Source organism: Paramisgurnus dabryanus, chromosome 12 (assembly GCF_030506205.2).
Source record: "Paramisgurnus dabryanus chromosome 12, PD_genome_1.1, whole genome shotgun sequence".
Classification (NCBI taxonomy): domain Eukaryota; kingdom Metazoa; phylum Chordata; class Actinopteri; order Cypriniformes; family Cobitidae; genus Paramisgurnus; species Paramisgurnus dabryanus.
This window is the reverse complement of record NC_133348.1, coordinates 33,208,292-33,232,672: the sequence shown is the minus strand read 5'-3', so window position 1 is coordinate 33,232,672 and position 24,381 is coordinate 33,208,292. Positions and strand designations below refer to the sequence as shown.

At 39.1% G+C, this 24,381-nt stretch overlaps 2 protein-coding genes across 3 annotated transcripts in view; both read left to right on the top strand.

Annotated features, from left to right (window-relative positions):
* Positions 1-4,821, top strand: part of tagapb (T cell activation RhoGTPase activating protein b) — a 32,660-nt gene extending 27,839 nt beyond the window's left edge. Inside the window, exons 6-14 of one of the 2 annotated variants that reach the window (XM_065268842.2) lie at positions 40-124; positions 279-329; positions 533-593; positions 799-941; positions 1,205-1,366; positions 1,473-1,582; positions 1,882-2,062; positions 2,609-2,717; positions 3,259-4,821. In XM_065268842.2, coding sequence (XP_065124914.1) covers positions 40-124; positions 279-329; positions 533-593; positions 799-941; positions 1,205-1,366; positions 1,473-1,582; positions 1,882-2,062; positions 2,609-2,717; positions 3,259-4,487 — 2,131 coding nt within the window. In that variant the 3' untranslated portion in view covers positions 4,488-4,821. Of the gene's footprint in view, positions 1-39; positions 125-278; positions 330-532; positions 594-795; positions 942-1,204; positions 1,367-1,472; positions 1,583-1,881; positions 2,063-2,608; positions 2,718-3,258 lie in introns of both variants that reach the window. The other variant, XM_065268841.2, reaches the window with a different exon arrangement.
* Positions 4,822-19,293: 14,472 nt separating this feature from the next.
* Positions 19,294-24,218, top strand: rsph3 (radial spoke head 3). Its single transcript, XM_065268911.2, has 8 exons — positions 19,294-19,484; positions 20,858-20,945; positions 21,531-21,672; positions 21,852-21,997; positions 22,263-22,466; positions 22,620-22,782; positions 22,901-22,987; positions 24,101-24,218. The coding sequence occupies exons 1-8, from the start codon at positions 19,372-19,374 to the stop codon at positions 24,154-24,156; spliced, it is 999 nt and encodes a 332-aa protein (XP_065124983.1). The 5' UTR covers positions 19,294-19,371; the 3' UTR covers positions 24,157-24,218.
* Positions 24,219-24,381: the final 163 nt, after the last annotated feature.

Sequence of the window (24,381 nt, the reverse complement as noted above, 5' to 3'; positions counted from 1 at the left end):
CGATAACAGAAAATGTTGCAATTTTCAATTTCATGATAGTAAAACTGCAGAGGCGAGATCGAGAGCAGGCATCGCGTCAGCACCACCCAGCATCCTCATGAAGGTGTTGAGTAGTAATACCACGGTACGCATGCATCTTTTTCTCACACATAAACATCAATAATTACTCTCCCTGTTGATGATGCTTGGAGTTATTTAATTTTTATTTTGGAAATGTAGGTCTTCACATACATTTTAGGTACAAATACTGAACTGGACTGAATGTTGTTGTCTTACAGAATAAAACTCTAGGTGGAGTTGGGATGGACTCTGTCATAGAGCCTCTTGATGTAAGCATAACTTATCATTTGCTAAATCCTTTAAAAGTCAATCAAAAGCATTATAAAAATGACAAATGAATGCAATAAATGCATCTGCAAGACAATTGACATGTGCATGTGTGTTAGTGTAAGTGTGATTGTGTAAACGTTGATAAAGTCACACCCTTTCTATGACTTCATGTACTCATGACAAAACATGTGACTGTTTCCAGAGCAACGGCAAAGTCTCCACCTTCTCGAAACAGTTTCAAAACCAGGACGCGCAGCCAATTGGTGAGTTTAAACTAGTCAAGCTGGTTACCAACACATGTGGTTAGGTGCCCGCCAGAATCAACCAATGAAACTAAGCTGGAGTAAACAAAATGCTGCAACTTCAGAAAACAAATGTGGGAAACGTGTGATCTGAAGTTGAAAGTGTTGTTGCTTGATGAATGTTTCGAGTACATTGTATATAATGTATCTTTCTTGTCCTCAGGAGATAATGGAGGCAAAAAGAGCTTGTTCTCTTTCAAGCTGAAGAGAAGCTCCACAAATGTGGCAGCCCATCCCGAATCAAACACGAAGAGCTTGCTGTTTGGACGACATCTCCAAGATGATACCACACTTCCCAAACCAATTATTGTACGTCAGTCTATAGTATTTATGGATTATTGTTCACCAAATGTTTTTCTTTAACCACAATCACATGTAGTGGAAAATGTGATAGAAGTCATGTGATTCTCGATAATCTTATCTAAACCTCAATCAAACATATGGCCAAAAACTATGCGGTTTAGTAGATTTCGAAGAATCTCCTAAACCCATGTTAACAGATATAAAGATAAAAGAACTAAATAATGTAAACATGTAAAAGATTTAGATTTATGTTTCTTTTCCTCCATTAGGAAATATTGCTGCTGTTGTTCAGGAAGGGTCCGTTCACTGAGGGAGTCTTCAGAGTACCATGTAACAGCAAAAACCTCAGCGCCCTCCGAGATCAGCTGAACTCGGGTGCCGAGGTGGACATGGAAGCCCTGCCTGTGACTCTATTGGTTGGATTGTTGAAAGTGAGCAATACTCCATGTTGACGTTAGGCCTTACCTTTCATACGCCCTTGTAGATCTGACGCATCTGTAAGTCAAACAGTGAGTCATGGTTTTATTTTTATGACAGATTTTCCTGAGGGAGCTTCCTGGAGGCCTGTTGGTGTTTGAACACTACGAAAGCTGGATCAGCGCTCTGGAGAAAGAGAGGACGCAAGACGTTCATATTGAGCTGACGAGGTGGGTCATGTGACTTTTAGAAGTTATATCAACGTGGCCTCACAGCCGATGGCAGAGAGAAACTGTGGGCAGCTGTGAAATCTGTTTAAAGAAAGTCCCCGGAGTTTCACGGCTTCAACTTAAGGTCAATACAGATGGGCTTTCCGAGGGCTTTTTTATAGACTCTTTAGAGACTTGAAAATAAGGAAATCGGTAGCTGAAGTTTGGCCACAAAATGTCACAAACACAGTTCTGTTTTTTCTTTACCCTCGTCAAAACAAAAAAGAAATATGAAACAATGTTTTGTTCTCCATTTCTAGAATGGCAGAGAAGCTGCCCAGAGCAAATGGACTTCTGTTGAAGCACCTGATGTGTCTGTTTCATCACATCAGTCAACGTTCAGACACCAACAAAATGGACGCTAAGAACTTGGCGGTGTGTATTGCCCCAACCCTCCTGCATCGAGACAGCCAGCCGCTAGATGTGGATGATGTTGAAAAGGTCAGACACTTGCCAAGGGTTTTCTCTCAACAGCATTTATTACCTTTGAAAGTTGGAAAGATTTCAAGTGATATTTATTTGGTCTCTGCAGTACACTAGAATAGTATAAGGCTTAACATCTAGTATCTAGTAGAAAGAAATGGATTTGTGTCATGCCTGAACTGGATTATATGTCAAATGCTACAAGATGGCTTTTGAAGATACACCCCTGCAGTCTCGATTTGACTAATCTGTTGATTTGAGATCAAAACTTGGCACTGTCACTTGCATGGTGCGGTTTAAGACACATAAAAACCACAGGACTGAAAGTACTGTAGCATATGTATTGCGTTCTGAGAGCTGCATGCGAAACCCTGCACAAAACACAACCATAGTTGATGCTGCCTGTGAAAAGCCAGATAAAGTTTTTTAACCAAAACATAAACTCATCCTGTAGATGATGCAAAAACTTGATATTGATATTTAATATTGACTGAAAATTGAAAATTGAATCCAATGTAAAATCAATTATGTAAAATCAATTATTATTGAATTTTTGTTTTACAGGTCACAAAACTTATCAAGTTCCTCATTGAACATTGCTGTGAGGTATTTGGGCAGACAGTCGTGACTCTTCTTGGGGATTTAGAGGAGCAGGAGTCTATAGACAAGTCAGGTAAATACATCTTTCAGTATACACTTTCCTACTGTATATGTACATCTGTGCACCATATTTGGACCATTTCTGGACTAGGTAAACTGTATTTATGTAGGCATAGATGAATAATAAGAGTCCTGTACATGATAATGACACATCATTAGCCTCTTACACGATTGTTACCTCATTCTTATGTAAACCTCAAAAGATGCTGGAAAACAAACCAATCTCAACTTAACACCCTACCATTACACCCTTATGCCCTAACATTAAATTACACATTAAATTAATTACAAAGTTGTTACAATGCTAAAAACAAAGTTATGACTGTTGTGTTAGCGCTATATGCTAACGTTTAAGCTGAAGTTCTACTATTGACATTACAGTTACGCTTTGCAGGTCCATACTGAAAAACACAAACTTACCACTCAGATACGTCCATTAATAATCTCTAAACAATTGATTATTATCATTATCAGAACTATTGTTGTACAGAAAGATATTTCATATTTGGGTAAGATGGGTAACATTTTTGGTAACTTTGCTTGATCCTCCACAGATTCAGCATCTTTGATGTCCCCGGATATATCCTTCGACGTCCACCAGCATGACTCAGCATATGACAGCACAGATCCTGATGGCGACTTTCTGGACACTGATGGACAGTCTCGAGAGGACAATGTGATGCCACACGGAAGCCTGGCTATAAGCAAGATGGGACGTTCTGACATTCATTGTTGCTCCTCGGATGCTATATTCGAAGCTTTTACAAAACCTATCAACCGACGCTGCTCCGAACCCTCTATTTTCCCCTTAGCCGACATGACTGGTTTGAGACAGCTGGCTCGCAGCCATGATGACTTTTCCACAGAAAAGGAAGACCTTGAGGATCAACCGCTGAAGAAACAGAGTTCTGATGACTCTTTTCTACATCCCAGTCGCTGCGAGAACAGAAGGACACAGACGTCCTTCAACAAACTAGTTGGGGGTTTAAACATGAACTTACCCATAAGCGCTTCTTCTCCTACATCTAAGGCAGGTTCCTGCCCCTCCTTTTGTTCCTCAGATAGCACCTCTTCAAACGTCTCAGAACAATCAACATCCACCTCCCCCCTTCCGTCACCCGAAAGCCCACGCAAAAGTCAGTCTACTAGGCACTCATCCTTCATAAGCAAGACTAGACCTAATTCTGCTAAAGGTGAGCAAGAGACGAACCGACGATCTCTCTCAATGAGAGCCAAAAGCCTCAGCATTAACTTCTCATTCAGCAGAGGAAGTCTGAAGAAAGGGGAGTCCCAAAAGGACGTCGTCTTTCCGTGTGGAACTCTTCCGGAGGACTCGCAAAGCGAGGCGGAGAACCCCGATGAGCTCGTCCGACGCCGACGACCTCTCTCCGCCATTGAGGTCTTTCAACACGTGGACAGTCGGATGCCAAGCTGCCCCCCAACCTATGAGCAAGCTCTGCAGAACGGAGCCCAGCCGGCCCCCCCTCAGTACAGAGCCATGACTGTACAACGCGCCAGAGATCTGGACAGGAAATCTCGCCCAATGTCCATGAACGATTGCCTGCTGGACGTTTACAAAGTTACCGAACCCATAGAAACATTCACAGAAACATTCACAGAAACATTCACAGAAAGTGTTCGGTTAGATGAAGCGCAGCCGGTTTCATTCCGGCAGAGGACCATGTCAGAATCGGTTGCGCAGTCGAGACATGAAAAAGTGTTGCGCAGGTGTAGTCAGCCCGTGTTCGAGGAACTTTCCCATGCGAAAGAATCTTATGTATGAGTGGTTCTTTATTCATTGCAATGTTATACTCCTGCTTAGGGAACTAAATGTAAAAATTTCATCTACAGGTGTTAAGCTGAAACATTTCACTTAGTGACACTCAATGTGTTACCTTACAAGAGTGATTTTATATGCTAAATGTTTTCCTTCTAACTTTTGCCAGTATGAAGCTATGTAAATAGACAAGTTACAATAATTAAGTTGTATAGTATGCTATAGTAAAATAATATACAGTGGTAACAGATCATCTTGATATAGTCGGAATGTACAGTTGTAAATATTTTTATGTTATTGCTACTCTTTGTTTCACTACAATAAAGACTCTTAGATGCCACTTTGTCTGAAGTCTGTAATAGATGTTGATAGCAATCCTCCTGTTTTGTGGACTTAAGATACCTTAATGATTGAAATACCGTAATACTAATAGTAATTCTGAAATGAACCCTCCAGAAAAACGTGATTATGCAATCGCATGAACCAACGCAAAATCAGCCAATGTCCACCTATTTTTGCGGGGGACGCATTTTTTCAAACACGCCGCACTTTCGGAGCATAAACTGCAGATTTCTGTGCGCAAAATATGCGGGGCTTGCATGATTTCATAATCCCTGCATTTTCGTAGCAGAAATCACATATATCTTAGCAGAAAGTAAAATATGTTAAATTTACCTCACACAAGCGCAGCCATGTCCCCTGTTGCCATGGGAACGTTATGAAGTAACGTGATTATGTGACGTGAACATCATTGAAAAGCTGCAAAAGCTGCAAACAGTTTTTGCAAGTTCCCGCAGTTTTTGCGAATTCTCGAAGGTTTTGCAAGTTCCCACAATTTCATTGCATAAAATTGCACAAATATCCCGCATATTCCATCGCATTTTTTAAGAAAATACAGTTTAGTACGCTGCGTTTTTTATTTTTAAATTTCCCAGCCAGTGCCAGTATTTTTTATGATTTTCACAAAAGTTTTATGTCTTCCAGATTTTTTTCTTCAAATATATAAAAATAAAATTTATCAAATGAGTAGGTTTCCTTAAAAAATACAAACTTTTGAGCAAAAAACTGAGATAATTGCATTTAGAGATCAAATCAGAGCGATAATCAAAAGTTTTTATTATTTTTGGATCAGTGGATACTTCAGTGTTTTATAAGTTAGGTAAGAGCGCCACTTAGTGGATATTAGCGGAAATATGGATTGCCATAAAACTTCAAAAAACCTGTCAGCGAAGCGACATAACTTGTGAAAAGCGGAGAAAGAGTTAACGAGTTCATCTGACCTAAACCTAGAAACCCATATATGTTGCTTCTACAGTACACTCCCAGTGAACCTGAAGTTGTGATCCACTTGAATGAGTAAATGAAAACGAGTCAGTCAATTCATGCATCAAGCACAGCGAAGGGGAAGTGGCTTGCTGTTGAGTGTACATCGGTTGTACACTCATTATTGCAGTGCATTATGGGATTGAATGGTGTGAGTGCCCACGATAATTTCAGACACCACTACAAAATGGCTGTCCCCTCAAATAGTTTCAGCGAAGCAGAATATCACACAAGGAAATTAGTGGCTGTGGCTTGTGTTGTCCACTTTGAATTGATTGGATAGGCGTTTTAATCAGAATTGGAATTCGCAGCAGACTTGACGGTTGAAGGGGGTGAGTCAAGTTGACGTCATCAGAGAATGATTATAAAAAACACGTCTTGATTTCATGGGGACTTAAATATTGGGTGGTTAAAACCTGCAAGATGAAATGCTGTTAGCGAGAGTAGTAAATTAAATTCAGCATGATACTCCAATTTTAGGTATATTGCCAAAAAGTCTTGAAAAGGTTTCCTGGGATCCTATTAAAAAAAATTGAAAGTGCTCGCCTTTGGTAAGAGGAAACCGACAGAGATGAGTTCCTTTCAAACGGGCGGCATTTTGATTGGCCGTGTGCCTCGTGCTTGTCAAGGGTTGCATAACATGGAGAACTAAATGTCAATGAGAACAGCCTGTTCTGAGTTGCAGAGGAAGTGAATGATCATGTGGACTGATTTGGTTTTTCGCTGAATTCGGTCTGTTGCTATAGATATGCCTCCATTTCCTCTTTTTCAGACGTACTGAGAAACAGACTGCAGATGTCAGATCTTTTTCGCTCATGGTTTCTAGACTAAGTGTGCTTGCATTGATCTCTGTACAGGTTAAGTTGATGGCAACCTTTGAAGATGCTAATGCTCTGCTTAACCTCTTAGAAGTTATAAAATGGTTTGATTACATATGAGTGCACACTCGATGTAGATAAAACAAGGTGTTAACCTAAAATACTGTGGAATTGCTCGTTCATTCACACCTCTAAAATTAGCCCATCTGTTAACACTTTATTTAGAGAACATTCGAATTAGATGCAACATTTTGACATCTTTTACATATCTTTATGCTGCTAATATGAAAATAATACAGTATGACCTTGCAACATGCAACACAAAATAAATATAATGAAAATAATGTTATTTTCTATACGATGAAAGTGCACAATCGGCAGTTGTTTATCCAAAGCTCTTCTTTAAAGCAAACAGTGCATTACAAGCTATACATTTTTATCAGTATGTGTGTTCCCTGGGTTTGAACCAATGACCTTTTCACTGATAATGCAAAGCTCTACCACTGAGCTATTAAGGAGAAATTTATACTGTAAAGAAGAATCATTGAAGTTTAAAAAAGTCTTTTATCATCTAGGTCTTGCAAAGTGTGTTAAGGCCACCAGTGGTTTCCCTTAAAAAATACACACCTGTTCACCTCATAATGTAAAGATCAGTTTTTGTTTTGATTAGAAGTAGGGTTTAGATAAGTACTTTTTTTTAACATGCATGTTGGTTCAGAACCACCAAAAGTTGTTTATTAGGCAATACATCTTACTTGGAAAAACCACAGGGGCCCTAGGATACCATTTTTTTTGGGGGGGGGGGAGGGTTACTACAAACATAGCATGACATGGAAAAGATTAATTAATAGAGAGTGATTATTATAAGTGATGGGGTGACACAAGGGCAGTTGTTACATGACGAAACTGAATGGGGGCAAATATAGAGATCTTTGTTATTCATAGCGCAACAGGTTCACCCATCGCTGTGTCCACAGCAATGAATGACTTTTTAATGGGATGAGTGCATCAGTTCTTAATTCGTTAAAATTAACAAGCAATTAGTGACTTACTAAACAAGTTTGGGGTGTGCATGCAAATCTAAACAGGGAATAATGAATGAAAATAACTCACTCAAACATAACAGACACCAAATGTTACGTGCAAAGATAAAAAAATCACAGGTTTATAAATACAGTGCTTTACATGTGTTGAACACATGCATAATAAATATTAAGTAGGACAATGTGGAGCAGTGTCATTTCCAAAGATGGCCAGTATACAATACACTATTTTGTAGCTAATTGACAGTGGGATTACCGAATGGGTGCAATAAATTTACTTTCTTTTATACTTGTACCAACAACATGAATATGTATTCAAAATGTATTACTTAAAGTGCACATATTATTATGCTATTAGAAAGGTTAATGCTTAATTTTTCTTGAGCTGCATGTTTAAAAATGGCATTTTATTGTGGTCAGCCTAAGGCACACCTGTGCAATAATCATGCGGTCTAATCAGCATCTTGATATGCCACATCTCTGAGGTGGATGAATTATCTCAGCAAAGTGGTCACTAACACAGATTTAGACGGATTTGTGAACAATATTTGAGAGGCCTTTTGTGTACATAGAAAAAGTCTTAGATCTTTGAGTTCAGCTCATGAAAATGGGGGCAAAAACAAAAGTGTTGCGTTTATAATTTTGTAAATAAAGCCTCAAAAACACTTACATTAGCAAACAGGGCACACAGCTTGATATTAAACACCCAAACAATAACGCTGTATGCGTTAGCTAAACAGAGTACTGATAAAGCACTGCAGTTTCTAAACCAACATATTGTTTTATCTATCATCGTGATTTCGAGTATTAAGAACGCCAGACATCCTATATTAATCAACACATTTCTTGCCAATAGCGGGCCGATAGCAGATTAGCAGAACTATAAACATGCGTTAGCCGCTTAGCTTGAGGCTGAGTTAGGTGATTAGCTTTAGTGCACAAAACACAATGTACAAAACTACATATTTAGCACACTCATACTTACAGGTTGTGATTTAGAGGAGCAATCTGGTCCAAATAAACCAGGCACTTTCCCCAAAGCACTAGGAGGTAAAAATTCGCTTTCACGGCATCTCGACGTGACGTTATCCACAGTGTTCATGTATTTGCTGTAGAGACGGTGTACAATGCATTGCAGGTCTTGACGTAGCAACTTTATGGAAAAGGGATTTGAACTCTTTCTTTTGAAAGCATAATAAGAGTTATGGTTCACTTTCAGCTTTGCAGCTTTTGCAGACTGTTTACATTCACGACCACATGACACACTTTATAAGGTAAATCACGATAGCATAATACATCCCTGCTGAAAAAAACAGCATACCAGCAAGACCAGCATATGTTGTGTTTTGGTGCTGGTTTGCTAGTGAACACCAGCTAAACCAGCATCGCACCAGCATTAGCACCAGCTAAACCAGCACCAAACCAGCATTAGCACCAGCATCCCATGCTGGTCATACCAGCATATGTTGTGTTTTGGTGCTGGTATGCTGTGACCACCAGCTAAACCAGCATAGACCAGCATAATTCCCATGCTGGTCCATGCTGGTTTGATGCTGGTTTTTCAGCAGGGATGCTCTTTAAAAATACTCTGGTAGTACTACAGCTGGAACAACAATGCTATGACACCTGCCGAGATGATAAGGTTAAGATATGCCATCGTTGACTTTTAGCTCTTTGCACCTAGGATCTGGCAAGCCTGATCTCACATGAATTTGTACGTATTTAATGAGTTGGCTAATTCATATGAATTCATATGAAGTACACAAATATGTATAATTATTAAAAAAGATGCGTTTTTAAAAATAAAGTAATAAAACTCCATCCCTGACCCCAACATCATGGGGGGGGATAAAGCAAAAACATGACAGAAATGCAAAATAATTATTTAATTTACTTTAACCATATTATCAGTGGTGTATAAAGACCTTAAAAAAGTAACTGTTTAATTAAATAAAAAAGTAACTGCCTTTCATTTTCACGGCAACAGCGTTTTGTGTGCTTAAAAATGCAAAAAAAGTGAAACCGCCCTCCAGAGTGGAAATCTTAAAAACGATCTACCATTGCGTTCTCGTCTAAAGAGTAAAAACGCAAAAGTGAAGTGAAGTGAGTATTCGCCAATGTATGGTAACCCATACTTGGAATGTTACCTCTGCATTTAACCCATCCAGTGAATAGTGAACACACGCACTGCAAGTCGTGAACACACAAACACCCGGAGCAGTGAGCAGCTATCCTTGCAGCGCCCGGGGAGCAATTAGGGTTAAGGTGCCTTGCTCAAGGGCACCACAGTCACAACCCACCAGACGTGAGCCTCGAACCAGCAACGCTCAGGTTACAAGCCCGGCACTCTAACCACTAGGCTACAACTGCCCTAAAGTCTGCTCACGGTGGCTCTTGTCGCATACGCATTTACGTCACAGGCATGCGCCAGTTCAGGAAAATAACAACAAACATGTTGGGATTATTTCCATACGTCGGACCTTCAAGTTGCCATAGCAGCTCTGATAAATATACAAGAGTCTTTCCAGCAGTTGTACGAAATATTCACAGCTAGTACTACTGATCAGAGAAGGTGCATTAATTACCTCAGTCAAACTGTTGATGCACCAAATCGTCGGAGGAAAACCAGACGGCTTTGGACGAGACCTGGGAGAACCAAGAAGAAGGTTGTATGCAGGCACATGGACTTGGTGTTGTTGTGTGTCAGTGCCTCACATTGCCACCTAGCCACCTGGAGTGCATACTACATCCAAAATCACACACTTTTGCGTCACCATATGCACGTAGTGACGCAGATTTCCCCCCAAAAACGCTCGTATAAACGTGGAATAAAAAGTAATAACGCATCGCGACTTTGCACTTTCTTTTCAGATCGTTTCCATGGAAAAGAAGCCTTATGCTGAGTTTACACCAACGGTGTTTCAGTCGTCAAAATCGCGTCTACCGCGCGTGGTTTGCCGCTTGAACAATTTGGATGCATTCGCGCGTGTAGAGCGGAGTAGACGTGTGGAAAAAGCAAGCATTTGATGTGCGTCAGAGGCAAACTCCGCTTCTTGTGGTAGGGGCAAGTGCTACCAGTTTGTATTTGATAACCTTACTATAGGGGGAAAATAAACGACGCAAGTCGATAAACATCACGTGACTCAAAGTGAAGTGTTTTTTAAAACTTACCAGGTTGCCCAATGTCCTCACTGACACCCTACCAAGCGAGGTCATTTTTATTCCTGTCTCCTCTATAGAAATAAGAACTTGTGTCGTATAGCTCCGGGTGACTGCTTACGGACAATTTCAAGCGTGGGTTGAATGAGTGACTCCGGGCGGGGCTGCCACCAAAGCAGCAAGCAGGCTCCTGATTGGTTAACGCGGCGCGAAATTCCGCCAAAGTTCAAATTTTTCAACTGGGGCGTCAGCCGCAAATTCGCGTGAACCGCAAAATGCACAACAAGCACCGTTCGTGCGAAAGAGGCGGAAACGCGTCTTCCGAGCCGAACGCCTCTTCCGCACCGCGGGACCTCCTGACGCGCTGATTCTGGAAACCAGAATCCAATAATGTGAACCAGTAACTGACGCTGCTGGTCAATTATGCAGCGTGGATGTGCTATGATGTCCCCTCATGATGACGTATAACAATAAATACTTCACAGGGCCATAAACCTTTGCAGTAATGTTAACTATTCTTAATATTAAAGGTCACGTTCTTCCTGATCCCATTTTTTAAACCCTAGTTAGTGTGTAATGTTGCTATAATAGCATAAATAATACCTGTACAATGATAAAGCTCAAAGTTCACTGCCAGGCAATATATTTTCTTTAACAGAATTCCTCTTTCAAAGCCTACAACGAACGGCCGGTTTGGACTACTGTCTTCTATTTCCCGCTTTAATGACATCAGTAAAACGTTTTTGGACTAAACTCCGCCCACATTAATACGTCAGTCACCAGCTTTGGCTCAAACGGCTCTGCTAAGCTGCTATCGAATCACAACACACTAATGGCGCTTTTCCATTGCATAGTACCCCACGGTTTAGTTTAGTTTAGTTTGGGTCGGGTCAGCTCACCTCACTTCGGCGTGGTTAGCTTTTCCATCGAGTTTAGTATCACTTCGGAGTGGGAGGGATTATAGGCGTGTCGTTATATTTACGCTGCCTACTGCTGTGACATCATACAAGTGAGAGCGTCCTTATACATTCCCATACATTCATTTATTTCTCAGTCCGCCACAAAATTAAAATTGGCCACCACAAATAGATGTTTGCACATCGCGTTTATCACTACCTCTGTCTCACATGACAGTTTCTGTTCAAACACCCGACCCATGGCGTCAGTCGACGGCGCTCCGCTGAGCCTCATTCAAGTTGCATTTAAGCAAATATAATGCGGACGTGCACGTCGCGAATGTGCCGTCACAAACCAAAGATGGGACCAAGTCACACATGTCAAAGTCTCAAGAAAGTCTCAAGTCTGAACCTTCAAGTCTCAAGTAAGTCCCAAGTATTTTTTTTCTTGGGCAAGTCAAGTCAAGTCGAGTCACAGGCTATGTCAAGTCAAGCCAAGTCAAGTCCTGTAGTAGGTCAAGTCAAGTCCAAGTCAAGTCACCTTATTATTGTAATTTTACCTGCAGAATCTGATCTTAATAAAGTGACAAGATATACAGTGAGTAACTATCAGTAAATTACAATAATTTGGATTTGCATTGTAAATACTCATGTTCAGTAAAATACATCATGGAATCAAACAAAATTGTTACTTCATAAATTATTTATTTTTCACTTCTGCCAACTGTGTTTGAAATTTTCCACATTGAGTCCATAAAACAAATAACAGCTTAACATCCAACAGACTCCTCTCTAAACACCTCCCTCTCTCTCTCAAACACAGTTCACGTACAACATTAAACTTTGTTACATTTCTCCCCCCTCTCTCTCTCACACTCTCTCTCTCGCGCCAAGAAAAAACGAGCGCGTCGCACCTCTTCCGTTAGCGCGCCTACATTTGAAATAACGAACTTGAGCGCGCAAAAGACGCGACATGTGAACCGCCCCTAACATTGTAGAATCAAGTAATTTTTCTCTCTGTGTGTGTGTGTGTTCAGGTGGCAAACTTGAAAAAGAAGTATTAAAAAATAAAAATAAGTATTTAAAAAAATAAATCACAATTATTTTGCTCACATTTGTCCCCAACACGGTATGATGAGGGCTACATTAGCTATTATTACATTAGCTAACTACAAACTAACCAGATATTAAAAAATTGACAAGCACTTACTGGGCATAATGGCTCTTCAAATGATGAACGAAATTGGAGGTTGCCGTTCTGGCTGCCTGTGATTTTAATGTTGCATATCTTGCAACGCACTGTTCGTCTTTTGCCATCTTGTTGAAGCCGAAAGCGATGACCCTCGGTACCCCTCCGGCTGACATGTTGATATCTGATCTAAGTGGGCGTGGTGTGCGTGCGTACGAGAGGGCATGACGAATGATAGTTTTGTGATTCAGTCATGACAACACCATTCTCATCCTGCGCTCCAGCTCGGTCGACTTTATTTTTTAAAATAATTTATATATTTTATATTTAAACTGAAAACATGATGTGATTAACAATCAAGTCATTCAAGTCATCATGTCTCAAGTCAAGTCAAGTCCCGAGTCTTTAACTTCCAAGTCCGAGTCAAGTCTCAAGTATTTTATTTTTTGTCAAGTCAAGTCACAAGTCAAGAAAATAGCGACTCGAGTCGACTCGAGTCCAAGTCACCAAGTCACAAGTCCCCATGTCTGCCACAAACTGCAAGTCTGGAAAAAACTGTTATGGTGTCCCGGATTCTCATCCTGTGGATGTTTTTCATCGCTAAAAGGGTGTTTGGAAACTTATAGCAGAACACAGATAACAACATGTTTGCTTGAGACAGCGCAAGCTAGCAGTAAGCTAAAGCTAATATTTACATTATAGCGATGACGCTTCTCTCAGACCAATCAGTGATCTACAGTGTTTTCGCGTCATGTTTGGTATCAGCTCGGGTCGCTTGGAACCCCAACCGATGTGGAACGAAAAAAAGTATCGGGTACTACGTACTGCACCCAATGGAAAAGCTCCCAAAAGTAAGCTGACCCGACTCAAGCTAAACCAAACCGTGGGGTACTATGCAGTGGTGTAGTCTACGTGATACGCAGGTATACGCCGTATACCCACTAGAAATTGTCAAGGATTTCCGTATACCCACTAAAAATAGCGCGAGGATGCGTAACAGCATGGTTTTGTGACATTTTTAAACTTTTAGTCATAATATAGATGTGAAGCAGTGACCATTAGCATGCTACACTTGCTACTTTAGCGGGTTGAAATACATATTAGGCTATATACTTCCTGCCGAACTGCGCGATCCGATCGGCGTATGAATTTCTATGAAATCAAATTACTATAATGAAGCGAAAGTGACTGGGGAGCAGACTGGTGTGGCGCCACTGGCGAGTGACAGCAAAGTACCGCGAGAGAGACTCCATTCATCACATGGAGAAATCTGCTTTGAATCGCTCTCGCGGTACTTTGACATCTCCAAGAGGTCTGCTTAGTGCAAATGAAGTCGAACCTGCAGTGTAGCTGCTCACGCGACACTGTAAACAAAACCATGTGGAGAAGTGAACAATTGGAGCAGTGCATAAAATCCGGAGGGTTAACAACGCACATGTGAGTAAACAACATTTAAATCATCAGTCCAGTTTATTACTTTATCTGGAGGTAAGAATCCAAATGCAATAAAATAAGCCGGTGATTATATCCTGATGGTTTTTAGCTGCCTTCAGTTCCTCTGCATGTTTGCTTGTGCTTCACAGTGTTAAACTTCCTTTCTCTGTGTTCATTTATATATCTACGTTCAAGGTCATCTCGACAAGATGTATATGATCTTAAACTTCTGTGAGGAAATTGATGTCTGCAACTCTGCATTGATGTTCACTTCAGACTTGCAAATTAAAGATAATTTTCTTCACTTTGGTTTGGGGGTCTAATATTAGGCTACATGATGGTCTTGTAATAATAATTAAGTATAAGCCTTTTAGACAATGCTTATATTATATGCAAAAAATAAGCTTTTATATCAATGACTATGCAAATTAGAGTTAATTCATGGTCATCTTAAATGTGTATTAATATAAAACATTTACACCATTAAATTACACATGGTAATGTTATCAATAGTTGTCAGATAATAGCTATTGAAAGAGTGGATATTTTTTTCTCCTTCAATGCATGTGTTAGCCACGGATTGAAGATTGTAAACAGTTTATTTAATTTTAATTAACAGTTAAATAACTTTTGTCCCTGAGTTAGATGTTGATTAACACTAAACCAGTCTAAAAATCAGTCCAGTTTCCCCCGCTGTAAACCCACTGGCTCTAAAGTCATTTTTTCTTATAATAAACTGACATGTTGAGAACACATTCAGTTTATGTGTTTATGAGTACACTTTCAGAATGCTCTTAGTTACATGAATATCTATACTGTATGCATCTGTGAGTGTGGTGGTGCTGAGGTGTCGCGCTAGGACGAGTGAGCATAAGGGTGAGAGGGAAAAATCACAGTATACTCACTACAAAAATCTAGACTACACCACTGGTACTATGCAATGGAAAAGCGCCATAAACAAACTACACAATCAGAACTCGATACGTATTTCTGAAGGAGGGACTTCATAGAACAAGGAAGACATCCGCCTGTTTTGAGGACAGTGAAAACAGCGATATACAGATAAGTAAATTTTGTGAAAAATACCGCTTTTTTTACACGTGAAACATGAACAAATGTTATATTGCCCAAACACAATCAAAGCTTCAAAAACACAGAAAGAACAGGAGCTTTAAGAGCATATCCATTTGGTGGTCACTGGTGTTACTGCTAAATTGGTTGAACATTGTATTGGCAACAAACAGATCAAGGGATTATACAGTATACCCATGTATTTAATGCACTATACGTTGCTTTGAGTAAAAGCGTCTGCCAAGTGCATTAATGTTAAATGTCAAATTATGATCCTGCTACTCTGGGCATGAGATGGAAAGATATTTTAAACGTTTTAGCAGTACCAAAGTCCCTTCAGGGAAGTTACGCCACTAAGTGGGCATGTTTGCAACGCCTCTGGGCAGTTATTTCAGAGTCATGCAAGACTAAAGTCCTATTTACTTGAATGGGGAAAGACTGATATCTTTAAAACCACAATTAAACAACATATTTCCGTCCAACAATTAAATATGACATCAACTGTAATATATTTTAAAAACAATTTTACATTGATTTTATAAGTTATGTCAACTTATCACAAACCAAAACTTAAAATAGTAGGTTGAATTGACTTGCAAAACCAAGTTGTTTTAAGATCATGCTCTATATTTTTACATTGCAGGTTGGCAAGGGCCTTACAAGTCTCTGTTAAGCCCCTCCCCCAGAGTATCATCATACTTTAACGAGTGATGATTGGTTCTTTTAAGTGGAAGGCGGGACTTCCTTCACAAGAGCAGCCATATTGAGTGTTGCATTGTCCACGTTGGCCCTGCCCCATATGGCACACTCCGGACTTGTGGACCTCCTCAGAGTCCACACTTTGATGACATCATGTAGTGCAGACCTTAGGGACCCTTGACGTGAGTCCAAGAGGGAGCACTGGAGTCGTACTTTGGGACAGACTCGAGCTTCACGACGGAAATAGGGAGAGAAGTTGCCCATCAGTGTGAACTCCTCCCTTCCGTCATCTGATTGGTCTGATTACTCTTTCGCAAGGACTTCTGGGTTGGTAAAGTGTGCGAAGCCTGCTGCAGTGCGGGCTTCACTGAAGACCGCATCAGGGGTGCAAAGGGGGCGCTGATGAGTTCACTTCAAAGCGTAAAAATGACAGATGGGACACCCTATGGACTCGTAGACTAAGCGAGCATGCGCAATTTAAGGCCACGAGACCGAAAGTCCACATAAAGTGCGCCATTTGGGACAGGGCCCATAAGGATTGCTCAATCTTATTATTTTCAAAATCTTTGCTATAAATTGCACTAAGAACAGCGAAAAGTGCTAAAAAGATGTACAACAGTAACATGTTGAGTATAGTTTTGTTAATAACAGTAGACCAGAGACTTGATCCTGCATGGCAATTTATGGATTCTATAACCTATACCCTCCTCCTCACGGTTGCTCCTCTATATTGCTTTCTTGTTAGTTCCACCACAGTTTTGTATAGAGCTTATCATTTATTTTTCATTTGTTTTGTAAGTTATGCTATCTTGTTGATTGTGGTGGTTGCACATCTACGAGTTAAGTCTTTCGGGTGGTTTCTTAGCTTAGCCAGCAAGAGTTCTTTGGTCAGGCATCTTCACCAGAAAGATCATGCTGATTGACAAGCATGTTATGTTAGTAAACATTATGGCTATACAAGTCCACCATCTTAAACAGAAGCAACCAGCACTATCCAGCATAAACCAACCTGGATTGGCATAGAGATTCATCATGCAGGACTTTGCAGTAATTTGTAGCAGTGACATTCGACACAAGGTCAACTTCTGCACAATATCGCACGCAAATAAATATAATCTCTCATCACAAAATGACATTTCAAGCCGAATGCTTATTGTTATTTTAGATGGGCTGAGGAACTGAAAATCCATCATTGCCCATTTAGTTCCTCTCTGTTGGAATGAACTGCAGGAATCCACCCAAGCTCATGAAACAAATGAAAACACAACTTAAATAACCCAGCTAAAGTAATAATTTTGTGATTAAATTTTTTTGCAAATAGGCATATATATATATACGCTTTGTAATATCCAGTATAGTTGAAAGTGCTAGAAAAATGTAACTTTATTAAATTAAACTAAATGCACTTATGCACACACAGAGACCCATAAACAGCACAGTTCACACCCGCAGCAGCTCATATGTATAAACATCACAAAATGCATTGAATCTTAATCATCAAAAATAAAGTAATGCATATTTTATGTAATATTTTAATATGTACACACATCAGCATTATTTGCTTGGTAAATGCATATGTTTACCATGCTGAACTACGGCAACTGTGTTGTTTATGATTTATCACTGGTGTATCATTTGTGGTGAATAAATGATATCTGTGCGCATGAATCTTCTGTGTCTTCAGACTGAGAACCAAAAACCACTTCCTGGTGTCATGTGTCACAAATGTCACATTTTTATCTCAAAAACAAGCCTTCAAAGAATAATCTTAGTAGACTGGGAAAGTAGCCTATAACAATAACATTAAGTAATGCGTATATAAAAGTGAATAAAAAGCCTTTAGTATAAAAATACATGCAACACACCACAAAGCTCTTAATGTGTCAGGTTAACCCAGAGTACTTTCACAAGTGAAAGTGTCCCAAAAAATCATAGTGAGCTCATATCAAAACATACAGTATGGGGGGACAAACTATATGGCATGGTGACAGGGTGGCAGGGTGGCATGGTGGCAGGGTGGCAAGGTGGCACTGTTGCCTCACTGAAGAAGGTCCTGGTCCAAGCCCCAGCAACTGCAGGTGACCTTCTGTGTGGAGTTTGCATGTTCTTCCTGTTTACTCCAGGTACTCCCACAGTCTAAAAACATGAAGGTTTTGGTGAATCTGAGATGCCACATTCAACTTGTGTGTGGATTACCAGTTCTTGACATGAATATATATATATATATATTATAGATTTTTGAATAGCGTTAAAAACAAACAAACAAACAAACAAACAAACAATAGTGCTTAATGAATTTAAAAAAATATGACCAGGAAATCAAATCTATATTAACTGAGCATGTCAAGCCACCCTAGCTGTTTATGTAGATAATTTTTCCCCTTGTGTGTTGTGTACTGTGGCTCCTCTCGCTGTTGTACACAGACAGATGTATGATGTAATTGTATCTGAATATGTCTCCCTCTGGTGGACAATGTGATACTGTGCACTTTATCAGACCCAAGTTTATTACCACACTGAAGTTTTTGATAAATGGATTGCCATTTGCCTTGAGTAAAATGTAAGGTAGACATAATAATAAAATGTTAGTTTTGCGTGTAAAATCATAAAGAAAATCACTCAAAGTGCCATGTTGCAGGATTACAAGAAGTTTAACTGGTTGTGCAAATAAGTGATCCTACATGTGAAAACCCAGTTAAAATCATTTATTAGTGATTTCGTGTTTACAGACAGGGTCATATGTATTTTTGTATATGTAAATATACATTTTATTTTAAAACGCATTGATTTTTGATTTTTTTTTTTCAATATACACTAAACATTATACATTTTAAACATCATCTTGTTTTTTTGTTTGTTTGTTTGTTTATTGTGCACTTGCAATTTTATACAAATCTTACCAATAAATACTGGAATAATATTGTTTATCAAGTATTGTATCTGCTTTTTCACTAAAATGTTTATTTTAGTTTAAAAACGGTACAAAAGAACATTACAAAGTTTACATGTTATTGACCAACAAGAAATCCTTCAATTTAAAGTCAAATGTTTTTATAAGTCAAATGTTTTATAAGTCTGCGCAGCAACATACAAGAAATACAAAATGGGCAGCAGAAATGGCGGCCATTGATCGCCATGGCAACAGTAACTAAAACAACTGCCACTGTAACAACTGCAGACACAAGTACAGCAGCAGCGTTTAACCGCTTGAACTTCCAGTCACATACTTGTCTTGATATCATCGTTTAAAAGGAAAAGATGGCTACAACTTTAAAGGCACAAAACGAGACGCAGAGCGGTGTTTATACGTTCTCCAGCCGACCGCGTGCCGTTCCCAACCGAACCAAATACAGAACCTCCGTTGCGCTAATGTGAGTCAATTCAATAACACTTCATTGATATCAGCAAGGGACACCTGTTATATAGCATATGCGGTTAAAAGAAAAATATCGTTAAGAAATGTATTATTATTATTACATTATTTGATTTGATATAGTCTGTATAGCTCTGTGGTATAGCTCCAGAGTAGCCTACATATGTGAAGTTTATCTCAAAATACCAGATGATTTATTACAACATGTTAAAATTGCCATTTTGGGTGTGTCCTTTAAAATGCCCTTCTGACATCACAGGGGAGCACAATTTCAATGACCTATTTTTTCACATGCTTATAGAGAATGGTTTACCGAAACTAAGTTACTGGGTTGATCTTTTTCACATTTTCTAGGTTGATAAAAGCACTGGGGACCCAATTATAGCACTTAAACATGGAAAAGTTTCATGATATGTCCCATGATATGCACAAAAGTTGTCTGTGGTCCCAGGGAGCAAACCCACTCATAAAAAAATGTATGCTTTGGTATGTTTGGTATGGATGAAAGCATCTGCCAAATGCATAAATGTAAATCTGTTAATGCTTGAGCAGATTTTTGTCCTGAGTCAGCCAATACACAAAAAAATAAATATATGAAAAATACATTTTGTAGAAAAGCTAAGCTTAATTAAATATATGTTTGAATTTGAAAATATATTTAGTTTTAACTTTCATATATTAACATATATTTTAAAATGTATTTAAGGGGCAACAATTACATTTCTAATAAAGGAAATATTTTTTGTATAAATTATACATTTTAAGTATAAATGTGTAAGTATGTATAAAATATAAAATGTTAGGTATAATTAATTTCCAAAATATATAAAAAAAGGCCAAAAAAAAATTTGGTGACATTTTTGTAAATATATTTCAAAATATATTTCAGCACATATATTTCTTGGCCATTTTTTAAAATGCATTTTAAAAATAAATATATTTGAAAGCATATGTAACATTGTGTCTCATTCACTAACGGATGTTTTAACTAACAAATTATGATTTAACAAGAACTTTCAAACTAAAATTCATTTTAAATGCGTGCAAAACTTAAGAACAATTTAGATCACACGTTTGTAATAATCATAAACAAGGAAAAATATATAACAGATATATATTATAGGGTTATTTTTCCCTGCATGATTATTGCGTACGTGTGGTCTAAATTGGTCTTACATTTTTGCAAACATTTAGAAGAAATTTTGGTATGAAAGTTTTTGTTGATTCATGATTGTTAGTTAAAACGTCCAAACGCATATTTCACGAACAAATTTGTGCGTACGCATGCTTAGTGAATGAGACCCATTATGTTTGAAAATATATATATTTTTGCAATATAGGAGATGAAACTGGTCTGTTTTTCTGATGCAGAAATGAAGAAGAGAGCAGTTATGGAAACATCATGTATGACCGGCGTGTTGTTAGAGGAAACACATACGCTCAGCAAATCCTACCTGTTGTGAGTATTCCTAAACTCAAAGGGGCGGTTTCTAGGACAGGGATTAGACTAGTCCTAGACTAAAACATTTTTAAGAGTTGTCCAAACTGAAAACAACTTGCACTGACATATCATAAAATACACCAGTGCCCTTTGTTTTGCCTCAAATTGCACACAGGTAACACAGTGTTTGTGTAGTCAGAAAGCTTAAAACTTTTTTCTTACTGTACATTGGTTTGCTTAAACTGAACATGGGCACCTACAGTATTGTTCATGTTGGTGGTACATATCATTTTTGTTTTTACACTTTCAGAATTTTTTTTTTTCAAAAGCTGTCATAGGGGAGGTACCCTTTAAAAAGGTCCTATATGTTCCATTTAGGTATAGATGCATTTGGTACCAATATGTACCTTTGAGATAAAAATATGAACTCTTTAGGTTTTAAAGTGTACCTTTTAAAATGTTACCACCCCAGTGACAGCTAAGGACTACTTTTAAATCATTTTCTCTGAGAGTGTAGCTATTTACTGTGTATCACAATATAAGTGCCTTGTCTATAGATTATGACTAAAGGGCAAATGAACGTAATGAAAATATGTTTAACAGACATCTCAGCCTGATCCAATTGAGTTCCTGAGACAGCAGGAAGCCAGAAGGAGAGCTATATCCAGAAAACGATTGAAAGAGCAGTTTGGCCCCAAAACACCAGAACCACTAGAGGGCAGAACCAACATAGATGTGCAGACAGGTAGATAATAGCCTCCTCAGTCTTGGCTCCTGCTTTAACTGTGTACCAGACATTATAGGATGCTGGTTTGTTGGTGGTTCTAAAAGGCTTTTAAGCAGCACTAACCATCATAAACCAGCCTTAATCTGCATGGAAATTCCTGCTGGTGTAAACAAAACTCTTACTGGTTCATATTTTAGAGGTGTATCTGGAAGAGCTGAGCGATCGAATAGAGGAAGTGAGCGTAGAATGTCAAACGGACATGTTCCTGGACAAACCGGCAACCCCGCTCTTCATTCCAGCCAAATCTGGACGAGATGTAGCCACACAGATAGAGGAGGGAGAGGTACAGGATGGATTCTCTTCATATATTCTCTTAATAACCAATGATGCAAATTATATGCATTTTAAAAAAATGAATTTAAGGGGACCATGTTCCCCACACAATACTTAGAGTTACCATGCTCTGCACTTTTTCCAAATCTGTTCATCAGAGTTGCATGGCCGTTACATTGAGTAAAATGAATAATTGCAGTCTTGTTACTTTACCTATGTGTCTCATTTTAAAGGCCACAAATTCAAGTAAAATGCACTGTTTGTCTTGGTTGCAGTTGTTTGATTTCGATGTAGAGGTGCAGCCTGTGCTGGAGGTGCTGGTGGGTAAGACAATAGAGCAGGCTTTGCTTGAAGTGATGGAGGAGGAGGAACTGGACAACCTCAGAGCCCAATGGCAAGCGTTTACGGAGATCCGCAATGCTGAACTGGCAGAGGTACAGAGGCTTGAGGAGAGAGAACGGCGCCTCCGTGTGGAGAAGGTAAAAATCAGCACACACAATGTGGCATAAAGGCATCTGGGTGATGCAGCAGTGAAAATAATCACAGATTACTAAATATATAGCCCTATCCTTTAGTTTTGAACGTACTGTACATTTTCTGATTGGAAATTACATATTTTTATTGTTTTATAGGAAAACCGGATAAGGCAGCAAAAGGCAGTGCTGGAAAAGGAGAAGGAGACCGCAGAGAAAATCGCTGCAAGAGCGTTTGCTCAACAGTATCTCACGGATTTACTGCCCTCAGTCTATTCCAATCTAAAAGAATACGGCTATTTCTATGATCCTGTGAGGAGAGGCAAGTTTCAAAGCATAAAAAATAGACAAACACAATAATTTAATTTTTATATATGTCAGCATCATGCCAAACAAACAAATCAAACAGGTTAAATGAATGTTCATTCTGTCTGCTGCAGATATAGAGACTGGATTTCTTCCTTGGCTGATGACAGAAGTCAGCAACACTTTAGAGCAGAGAAATGTGGCCAGTACAGTGCTTGACAGTAAGTAAAAACTATTACATTTAAATAAATTAAAGGGATAGTTCGGCCAAAAACAATATTAAACCCATGATTTACTCACCCCCAAGCTGTCCATGTTGCATATGTCCATCGTTTTTCAGACAAACACATTTTCGGATATTTTAGAAAATATTTTATATCTTTCAGTTGATTAAATGTAATGTTACGGGGTCCAGCAATAGTCCACGACCTTCAAGTCCAAAAAAACTGCGTCCATCCTTCACAAATTAAATCCAAACGGCTCCAGGATGATAAACAAAGGTCTTCTGTGGGTAATCCGTGCGGTGTTGTTGTAGAAATATCCATATTTAAAATGTTATTAACGTTATAAACTACCTTCCGGTAGCGCCGCCATCTTAGAGTGATGCGCATTCAGGATGAGAGCTTACGCAGCGTACAGAGTTTCTCTGCTGCTGCTCTGTGCCCCCGCCCTCCGAATTTGTCATACGTCACTAAGAAAAGTGCGTACACTACGCTAATACTCTCTCCTGAGTCTAAGATGGCGGCGCTACCGGAAGGTAGTTTATAACGTTAATAACATTTTAAATATGGATATTTCTACAACAACACCGCACGGATTACCCTCAGAAGACCTTTGTTTATCATCCTGGAGCCGTTTGGATTTAATTTGTGATGGATGGACGCACTTTTTTTGGACTTGAAGGTCGTGGACTATTGCTGGACCCCGTAACATTACATTTAATCAACAGAAAGATCTAAAATATTTTCTAAAATATCCGAAAATGTGTTTGTCTGAAAAACGATGGACATATGCAACTCGGACAGCTTGGGGGTGAGTAAATCATGGGTTTAATATCGTTTTTGGCCGAACTATCCCTTTAAGTAATTTACCATTTTTTTCAACCATTGGATAATGTGCATCTGTTAATTCTGTAGTTATCACACTTTAAAAATGCTGGGTTATTTTCAACCCAGCGTTGGGTCAAATGGGACAAACCCAGCCACAGGGTTAACCCAGAAGATGGTTATATTTGACCCAACAATGGGTTAAAACAAGCTAGCATAGGTTAACATAGGGGTTTTTTTTAGATTTGTTATGCAGTGAGAATCGTTTTCTCTTCGTTTCCCCCATAGTGCTCATTCAAGACATCACTAACCGGAGATCTGAGGCTTTCCAGTTGCAAAAATAAATTGGATTCCGTGCTAGAGGTAATCAAGATCATATTATAATATTACAAAAATAATCTGCATCTCCTTAAAGGAACACGGCCACATTTTGGGAATTTAGCTTATTCACCGTAACCCCCTGAGTTAAATAAGTCCATACATACCTTTCTCATCTCCATGCGTGCTGTAACTCTGTCTGATGCAGCCCCTGCTAGCTTAGCTTAGCACAAAGACTGGAAGTGAATGGC